The sequence below is a fragment of the Tasmannia lanceolata genome, unplaced genomic scaffold (assembly GCF_043159265.1).
Source record: "Tasmannia lanceolata isolate RefF3 unplaced genomic scaffold, GAP_Taslan_0.1 ptg000002l, whole genome shotgun sequence".
In the NCBI taxonomy this organism is placed as follows: Eukaryota; Viridiplantae; Streptophyta; class Magnoliopsida; order Canellales; family Winteraceae; genus Tasmannia; species Tasmannia lanceolata.
Genome location: NW_027518679.1, coordinates 55,123,316 through 55,133,275, shown reverse-complemented (window position 1 = coordinate 55,133,275; position 9,960 = coordinate 55,123,316). Strand labels below are relative to the sequence as shown.

The following is a 9,960-nucleotide window of genomic DNA, read 5'->3' as shown; positions in this document are numbered from 1 at the left end:
CCTTCCACCTTGCTTTCTCTCATTCCTTTTATGTGAATGGCCCTAATCAAAACTAACTAATATTGTCTCCAGCAAATCAGGTTACAGGAATACCCTTGACATTGTCTAAATTCCCCAGATACCCCCTATTTGGTGATTTACTAATCCACCATTAGCATTTGAAAATGACGAAAATACCCAGGTAAATTTTTCGTTAGTGGAGCATAATGGACCCATTACTCTAATAATTTGAGGGTAATTTGGTCATTACATCCATAGCTGGGTAGATTGAGAAGTCTTGCCTTTCTATAATAATGAAGAGGGAAAATGAGCAATCCATATCACGCGGAGTGTATCAGAATACGGAAGATTGATGTGGGGACCAAAATGAGAGAATCTCAGTAACAACTTCTCTACTCGGCAAAAGGAGATTGCGAAGATTAGGATTTCTGAATTTCAGTTCCCCCTTGCTCAAACACTAGAAAAGCAGAAAACCTTCCTTTTCGTCGTACAAAAGAAACAAAAAGACCATTTCTCTTCTTTGTTTTCGTCTTCCCTTCCATTAAAGTCTTTGGAGTTCGTTTTGATTAAAAGCAACACCTTGAATTCGATAACTTGAGTATCTTTTTCTTCAACCCAACCCCCCCACCTCCTTCCCACAAAAAAAAAAAATCTTTTTCTTCTTCTTGCTTCCTTTGTTCATCTCTTTACTCTCCCCTTGATTCATCTTATTTCTACATTTAGCCCCCTGGGGTCATGAATCTTGCTAAATTCCATTTGGGTTTTTTCCTGATTCTTGTAATTCTTACTATGCTTCTCATTATCTTCTTGCTTTTCAAGTTCTACTAGGTTTTTACTTGATTTGAACTGTTCAGAAGTTTGGGTTTTGTGGGCTTAATTTCTCTTAGTTCCACAGGTTAGTAACTGTTAAGCTTGTTTCTTTGAGTATATACATCTAAGATTTAGTGTTTTGGGTGCTTGTTATTTCTTTCTTTCATGTGTTTATACCCTATGACTGAATAATTGATTCACAGCTCTTTTGTTCTCAACTGATGCAGACAAAAACCCATAAATCAAGGACAAGCATCACAATCTAGAAGGGAAACAAAAAAAAAAAAAAATGGAAAAAATGTTTGGTGAGTCTCGTTACTTTGATCAAGCCCTTGACGCTCCTCAAACTGCTAGAAACTGCCCAAGCTTAGTACCAACCATGGGAAGCATCAACAACAACAGCTTACAAGGAAGTCTCAAGCTTTCAAATTTTTCCCCTGATGAAATTTCCAACCACAACCATTCCGCAATGGGAATCGACCTCCAAGGCCAACTCGGCTTCGATTTAGAACAGGAGTACCACAGCCATATGGTACAAAACATGTTCCAAGATTCACACCCACCGGCACCGCTCGAACATGGCAATTGGGAGGAATCAAGACTTCACGAGATTGCGCCAGACATGAATTTAAACCATCATCTCAATCAAGACCAACAGAAAATCGCACTACAATGCTTTAATTCCTCTCAATATTCAAACCCCGCTTACGCTCTTCCAGACCTTCATAACTTCCTACACTTGCCAAGCTCTTCATCATCCATCTCTTTCAACGGTCCAAACGAAAACCCCATATATTACCACACTTCATTCGACAACTTTGATGCACTCCCTGCGGACCCACCACTTCAATTGAACCTCCCTCCTCAACCTCCTATTTTCAGGGATCTGTTCAATTCACTACAGCATAACTATAGCTTGCCTTGCTCAAGAGGAGGTTCTTATTTTGGCGGGATAGATGATAGAGAGGCAAATAGTGTTGTTTTCCAAGAGGGGGAGAACTCAGTGTTGCATTTCAGGAGGGAAATGCCAGGATTGGGGAAGGGAGAAATGAAAGGAGCCAATCACTTTACTAGTACTACTGAGAAGCAAAGGAGAGAGCAATTTAATGAGAAGTATACGAAACTCAGGTCCTTGCTCCCAAACCCCACAAAGGTATTTATCTCATAAACCTCCTAAGGGGGGTGATAAATCAACTCCCAAATATTTCAAAGGTACATCCTAATCCTAATTGTAGGAATTTACAAGGTAGAACTCACCCCTAGAAGCTAACCGTTAGAGGGAGAGTGCCCATTCCCTTATAACCCATCCCCATTCACTTCACTTATCCGATGTGGGACTATTTGCTTTTGCGTGGAACCCCAACAATCTCCTCCTCCGTGCGGAAGCAATGTGGACAACCTCGCTCCTCTACGGATTGGCAACGTGGGAACTACGAGATCTTCTCCGAGGGAATTCCACCGCCCTTGGAGGCATACCGGGCTACCGAGATCTTCCCGGGAGTTACCACGCCCTAGCTTTGATACCATTTGTAGGGAACTCAACCCTAAAAGCTAGCCGTTAGAGGGAGGGTGTCCATTCCCTTATAACCCATCCCCATCCACTTCACTTATCCGATGTGGGACTATCTGCTTGTGTGTGGAACCCCAACACTAATCCTAAGTATATTGGTAGTGAAAAAACCTTAGGAGGTTTTATTGAAATATCCTAATCCTATGTTTCAGCTTTATACATGCAAATGCAATGCTCTCTCTCATCGAAACATACTTCTCTCATATTTATCTTTGGGAATATTGGACAGTAGTTGGTGTACTAGACATAGGATGATGTTGTTATGTTCTGCTAAGAAGAAAATTGAGTGAATATTGTGATAATTAACCTTCTTGATTAGGGTCATTAATGCACAGGATATATATGTAATAATATAAAGTATTTGTATAAGAGTACCACTAATATATCTCACTACTTATGTTTTAGATTACAACTCCAATACTTACTACTCAAACTATTGTATTGGTGGATGCAACAGTTTGGAACTAAGCTGACAAAAAATGAGAAGTAGGAAGACCTTTATTCTTTGATTTGTTCGATCTAAAATGTGCGTAAAACAAATTTTATGATAAAGGCTCCATTTCTTTCAATGTGAAAATGGACGTAAAATTTGTTTAATGTTGTGAACTTAAAACAAATTTTACGTCTATTTTTACATTGAAAGAAATAGAGCCTAAGTGAAAAATGGGCGTAAAATTTGTTCTATGCCCATTATACATCGAAAGAAACGGAGCCTTAGTGTAAATGTCTGCATCATTGACACTCGGAACACAGAAAACTCATTTTAATTCCAGCTCTTACCGCATAATTGATGAACAATCAGTTGAGTACACTACTATTTACTGTAAATCCGCCATTATTTGTTGTATATTCATCGTCTCTCTATGTTCTCCAATTAAGTCACTTTCAATGGATTCTTTCATATTCATTTTTTGATTAATTTAAGAACTTTTGTTTCTTTGTTTTTGTTCATTAAGGCTGATAGGGCCTCTATAGTTGGTGATGCAATTGACCACATCAAAGAGCTCTTAAGAACAGTTAATGAGCTGAAAATCCTCGTAGACAAGAAGAGAGGTGGGAGGAAGAGGAGCAAGAAAAATAAGGTTGAGGGTGGCGCAGCAGCTGACATGGAGAGCTCATCCATGAAATCACTTAATACTGTGACCGATAGAGAGCAGTCATTCAACGGATCGTTAAGGTGCTCATGGCTTCTCAGGAAATCCAAAGAGACGGACGTTGATGTACGCATAGTTGATGATGAAGTGACCATCAAGCTCAAACAGCGTAAGAAAATGAATTGCTTGCTCTTGGTAGCAAAAATTCTCCATGAACTCCAGTTGGAGCTCCTTCATGTTTCCGGTGGAAACATCGGAGATTATTACGTATTCATGTTCAATTCCAAGGTCATTATCCATTTCCTTATCAATTTGTATCATCCCTTGATCCTTTTAAGTTGTTCTATTGTAATTAGTTTAATTTTTTAAATATGGGTGGTTTTCTATTTCATTACAGATATGTGAAGGTTCTTCTATATATGCCGGTGCAATTGCCAAGCGGCTCATTGAAGTTCTTGATAGACAATATCCCTCATTTCCTGCCAGTTTTTAGGATTTGAGGTTTGAATTTGAAGGGTTTTGAGTCCTTATCATTTGATTGTCTAAGAAGAAGAGAAGTTGGTTGGTGGAAGGACTTATGGTAGCATTGTGGCAGGTAAGTTTTCAGTTCCTCTTGCTAAAGCTTCCTATATGATTTAACTACTTTTATGTTTTATTTTTTCGCATTTTCAGGAATTTCGACACTAAAATGGTCATTTTATTGTCTATTTAAATTACGGATTAGAACTTCTACTTTATTTTCAGAAATAGGGACTTGATTATCATTATCTATCAGTAAGTTAATTCAGAAAATATTGGGTTGGGCACTTTGTAGCAACATTAAAATGACCACTAAGAAATGTTGAAAAAAATGTTCAGTTATTGCCTCCTAGAATAGCAATGCATGAACATATGGGAGTATGCATAGCAGATATGTGTTGGAGGCATTTGTATGGTTTTAAATCTCCAATAGTGTAGGTAATGCATTTCCTATAGATATGACGAGCAACTTTGTTAGGGGTTTATTCTATGAGGAATGCTCAACTGAAGGGCGCCCATGCGAAAACCAGCTATAAGGGCGCCCCATTGGACCAACCTTCTAAAGTTCATTTATCATGGCACTAAAAAATATTAAACTGAAAGAATAAATTGAATAATAAATGCTATTTGGTGCAGATGCTGCAAGGATGCCCTTCGGTTTAGCATTCCTCATATTTTATTTATACTAGTATTCTGGGCCCATGTTATGCATGGGTGTAAAATGGTGGGCATGGGTTTGTGCGGAGACGTTGGGCTCACCACATCAAAACATGAAGTGTAAAATGGTGGGCCCCAGCCATCATAGTATTAGATGAAATTTGTGGGCCCCACCATATGCATGAGTTTGAGTAGAGATGGTGGGCCCACCCATGCCATGCTTGGGCATAAAATGTTAGGCCCTACCTTATCTAAACAAAACATGAGTTATGAAGAATAAGTTTTTCAATAAAAGCTATTGTGGGAAAAAAATTAAAGCAAATAACATATGCAAAGAAACATGCTTAGTATATATTATAGATAGATATATAGCACTAGACATTCCATGAAAGGATCGTTTAAAGCATAACGTCATTCCTTAACAATAATAGGTCTTTTGCATATAGACTTCGATCCTGGTTGTTTTGCATTTTGAGGACTGATTGTGAGTCCAAAATTGGTTATTGGACTCACAATTGGTTCTCAAAATCTGAAAACATAGCCTTGAGGTCCTAAGATTGTTTGAATTCTACAGCTGTGGATGCAGTGTACATAGCTTAACCAGCTAACTAGAAACATGGTCTAAGCATCATTGAAGTCCTACTTGATCAATGAAGCTCGAGTTCAAAGGCCAATGAGGAACTTGACAAAGGGGAGGACCATGAGTTATAGCCTTTGAGCTCAACCCTATTAACGAATCGAGAGGCTTAAAGGTATAACCATTGGTTTTATCTTTTCTACCCATAGTCGAATGTGATAGCCCATGGTCTTTTCAATGGTCATGATGAAGGGTTTGCTCCAAGGCCAAAAATTAGTGCATTGGTGTTTGGCGGAAAATCAACGACGATTCAAGGTATGCTACGTAGGTCAGGCGGAGTGGATAGCGCTACAAGTCGCACGAAACCATCAAGCGATATGAGCAAGAGACATTCTAAAAGATACCTGAAAGACGTTATGACTGCCCAAACAAAGCATATAATTACATGAAATGTTCAGATTGTTGTAGTTGTAGCTGTAGTGTAGCCTTTAATACCGTCATCGGTGTCCAAGGTATTCATGTATCTTGGTTCGCCCTTATCATTTAATGCAATTCAATTTCATTGTATTCATTTTTATGCTTTCAATAACCGACCGAACATGCTCATTGTGCCCGCCTTCTGATAAAACGGTTGTTCCAGTGACCGTATATTCCAGAGGGGGCTCATAGGAGAGGGAAACCCAGACCTTCGAAATCACACATGATTTGGACAAGTGATCAAACTATTAGCTAACAAACCTCAACTGTTAGTGATCTAACGATTGGTTTGGTGCTTTGGGCCAGGTTGAAATTGGCCGAACTCATTGGACTGCAATTAGTCTTGGCATGCCTGCATACGTGCATCGTCGACCAAAGTGATTGGGGGATACATCCGTAGGCCAACAAATAATTGGTTATATGCGAGAGTTCCTATCTAAAGGGATCATCCTAGAAAAATAAAATATTACTTTAAAGAACGGGGACACTCTGAAAGAAAAATAATGTTTTCCTTTCCTTTTCTCTTCATTTTATTCTCATCAAAATTCTCAAACTCTAACTTTAATGTATGTGAAGAAAATGATTCTCTTAAAAGGTTTGAGCGTTCTAACAGTTAGAGCGCATGGTGGAGAATCTACAGTACTTCTCAAATCATGTGTGTGTGAAAATAGATCCAATAAGGGGGAATATATAGGCTTGGTGGGTGATTTAATGCTAAACCTTCCTCATTTTATACGTGAGTGAACCCAAATCAAGCCTCTTGTAGCATCAATCAAAACAATGGGAATCTCCCCAAATAACTTCTACAAGTAAGACAAGTCATTGTTACGTACCCATCAAAGAAAAAGAAAAAAAGTCATTGTTACGTGAGCTAATGAAATTAGGCACCTCATTCAAGTGTAATTGATAAAGTTGATGATAACTTTTCGTGGGAGAAATGTCCCACTTGGAAGAGACATGAAAATATGGAAATCCCAATAATCTTTCCGTTCTCTCGTGACCTCTCAGTTAATGGCTTTCATGTCGTCGTATCTTTTCGATGTGGCAAACCAATCTAATGGTGTATATGCATTAGACAGTCGTGCCATGCATCATTATCTGACGGTGATTAGATGGAGGAGATCGGCATTCTTAAGTATGTTAACTGACTAAATTAATCACGTACTTTCAAGCGCTTGAGTTAACTAACATTCGCTTCAAAAGAATGCATAGAAGCTAGCGCACCTTACATTACGGTTAGTTTAGATGGTGAGCCCCACCACCTCTACAAATCAAAGGGTAAGGTCCGTCCTATAGATTTTTATTTTTATTTTTTTGAAAATTGACAATTTATTAATCTGTAAGTAAAATAGGACGGGATAAGCAGTCCCTTCCAATTACAGAGAGTGGATCAAAGATCCAGGAATAACTCAAAACGGGTCATCCTATATATTAAGATTTTTGGACCTGACTTATCAATGATAGGGGTGCAACTTGGGCCAGGTTGGTTCGGTTTGAGGCCAAGCCTAGCCCCACCCGAGTTAGCATTCCCTTAACCCTAACCAAAGCCTTGAGTCTTGCGCCTCTAATTTCTCGACCCCTATTGTAACCTGTCTAACTTGATTTTTCCAAATCAGGTCGGTTTGATATAAAAAAAGCGTAGCCCTAATATTTTGAAAATAACGATAAAATTAGAGGACCGTACGTGGTCGATTTCGGGTCATTAATTATTTTAGTCATATTTCTACTTTTTATTTAGGCCGCTTTAGTTAGAAGATTGAGAATAATGGTTAGGCAAGTATTTAGAGTTGTTATTCTTAGGTTTTGGCTCGCTATATAATGTAATGGCATGAGGAAAGAAAGAAATAGATTGAATAAAGTTTATTTTTGGACATCACTTGTGAAGAAAGCATTGGCACTTTTCATCAAACGAGACTCAGAAAGAGTGGCGTTAAAGAGGACTAGGGAATTGACCTAGGAGATTTCGTTTTCCGTCCATTTATAAGAATTTGACCTCGAAAAACCAGTCTCAGTTGAAAGTCCTCTCGGACTAGGACCTAGACCAGGAACCTCTTTCTCTTATGGATTAGGAAAGGTTGGAGGGGTTTGATCCTCGATCTGAGGGAGCATTGGTTCTTCCACGTGTTATATTGGAGTTTTTCTCCAAACCGTGGCATGGGTTTTCATTCAAACCCCCACGAGATTATTTTAGTCGCTTCTTATGTTGATCTCCATCTTGTGTTGCTGCTCCACGCTCCCATGCATCAAAAATTATAGCCGAAACCAAAATTTAAAACCTTGGTCCTAGGCCCTATCCTAGGTGGCAACTCTGTGTTAAAATTTTGATAAGTTATCATTTCTCTAACTTAAACGAAATTAGGGCTATCTCTCATTTCAAGATGAAATAAGAGCTCTCCTCTTCGGGTGTTTGTGCCCACAATATCCACAACTAAAAAAGAACGACCTTGGCTCAAACGATCCCTATTGCCTCCTCCATCCTCATTAGGAGCGAACTAATAATCCCATGAAGTAACATCCTCGTTGCTCTTCTTATCTCGTCTTCTATCTTTGTCTTTCAAAGTAAACAAATAGAAAATAAACTCTCTTCTTGTTCTTTATTCCCTAAGTTTTTCCTTCTTCTAATTTATTTCCTTCAAAAACCATAAGAGTGTTTTTATCATTAAATAAAAATAGCTTTTGTAGGGAATCAAATAATAAAATGGGTGAATGACTAGTTAAAATGGCATACTAACAAAATGGAATATTGGGAATAATAGGAAAAAAAAAACATTTGTGACAATCATTGCTTTTGTTAAAAGAATAATTGTACGAATGTATCCCTTGCCACATGTATTGGTTAGAATATGTTAGATCCATTTAGACCTGACCGTTGGATTGTATGTAGTAGATTAGGTAGTTTGGATAGATTAGGCAATTAAGTTAGATTAAGTATTTAGTATTTCTATCCTTCTCATTTTCCATGGCTATTTTAATTACTTTCTATCTTTGTCTAGTATTTCTATCCTCATCACTTTCCATGGCTATTTTAATCACTTTCTATCTATGTCTAGTATTTCCATCCTTATCACTTTTCATGGCTATTTTCATATCATTCTATCGTTATCCCTTTCAGTTTTATGGCTTGGGGTGTTAATGGACCCAGACAGTCCGATGGATAGTCCGAATCCGAACCTTAATAGACAGGATGACACATTGGAAGGATCCATTGACATATTTTGGATATTCTTCATAAGATCTGAAAATTTTCGGATTTTGATCAAGACATGGCAAAAAAAATCCAATGATAGTCACGATCGAAGGCCTTTTACTATAATACCCTCAAAACATTTCTTATAATAAGTCTAAAAGAGGGGTATTTTCAAAAAACTAAAGTAAATATTGCTTAGCTTTCGACTTTCCTCTTCCCCCCTTTTCCCGACATTTTTTTCTCTTCCTTTCCTCAATCGTTCTTTCTTTCTGTAAACTTGCCGCTCACCCTCAACAAGGATTAGTTACTAGAAAGTTTTATCGTCATGAACCTTTGAACATTGAAGTTGTTTTCAACAATAAAATCCTATTCTTCATCAAAATCATGGGTTGTTATTAGATATAGTGAATAATCCATTTCAGAATTGAGGAAGTTTTGGAGTTCATTTCAAATGAAGAGAGTTGAGATTTTTTGTTATTTTGCAAGTAGGACCTACTAGGACACTCCGATGGATGGCCCGATTTGAAATGAATCGTGACCGGGACACAAGAAGTAGGATCCGAAGAACACTCCGAATCTGATCCGACCGATAAGGGATTTGAAAGGATCATGACTAAGACATAGGTGGATCCGATCCGAAGTTGATCCTTTGACACCCTTATTTATGGTTCATAAATATTGTTGGCCATCATAAATCCGACCTATCACCCTTGGTCACACTCTAATCAGATAATTCTAGATTTTTTTTATCAACCATGGTACAAAGACGTCATCTAAGATTTCTTTATGCTAATATTGTTGATGATAGCCACTTCGTTAGCAGAACAGTGAACATGATGAAAAGACCAAGAATACCAAGCCATCCAATCAAACAACTCGTCGATAGGCGAACAAAACGCCAAGGTGGTTTTTGTGATTTCTCAGGCCACCTGATGACGTTCAGCGAATCTCTTTCTACAACCAGATTATTGACTCGGACTCTAGCTAATAACTTCAAGCCTTGATGGACCCTTTCACTTGGGCCTCCAATGCATCAATAACCTCAATAGGGCCAGCGAAAGCCCACAAC

General features: G+C 38.3%; 1 protein-coding gene across 2 annotated transcripts; it reads left to right on the top strand.

The window, feature by feature from the left end:
- The first annotated feature begins 317 nt into the window (after positions 1-317).
- On the top strand, positions 318-5,756 carry LOC143887224 (transcription factor EAT1-like). Of its 2 annotated transcripts, XR_013254099.1 has the most exons (5): positions 318-895; positions 1,038-1,963; positions 3,337-3,762; positions 3,872-4,069; positions 5,225-5,750. XR_013254099.1 is itself a non-coding variant. In XM_077391338.1 (4 exons), exons 2-4 carry the CDS (start codon positions 1,100-1,102, stop codon positions 3,965-3,967), a joined length of 1,386 nt encoding a protein of 461 aa, XP_077247453.1. In that variant the 5' UTR covers positions 318-895; positions 1,038-1,099; the 3' UTR covers positions 3,968-5,756. The 2 variants fall into 2 exon arrangements, 1 of the variants encoding a protein (XP_077247453.1); XM_077391338.1 differs by having other exon boundaries at positions 3,872-5,756.
- The last annotated feature ends 4,204 nt before the right edge of the window (positions 5,757-9,960 follow it).

What these genes read in the sequence shown, in the direction of transcription:
- LOC143887224 (XM_077391338.1), top strand. Translation starts at nt 1,100, where the DNA reads ATGGAAAAAATGTTTGGTGAGTCTCGTTACTTTGATCAAGCCCTTGAC. An exon ending in TGCTCCCAAACCCCACAAAG is followed by an intron (nt 1,964 to 3,336) that starts GTATTTATCTCA and finishes TTGTTCATTAAG; the next exon opens with GCTGATAGGGCCTCTATAGT. An exon ending in TATTCATGTTCAATTCCAAG is followed by an intron (nt 3,763 to 3,871) that starts GTCATTATCCAT and finishes ATTTCATTACAG; the next exon opens with ATATGTGAAGGTTCTTCTAT.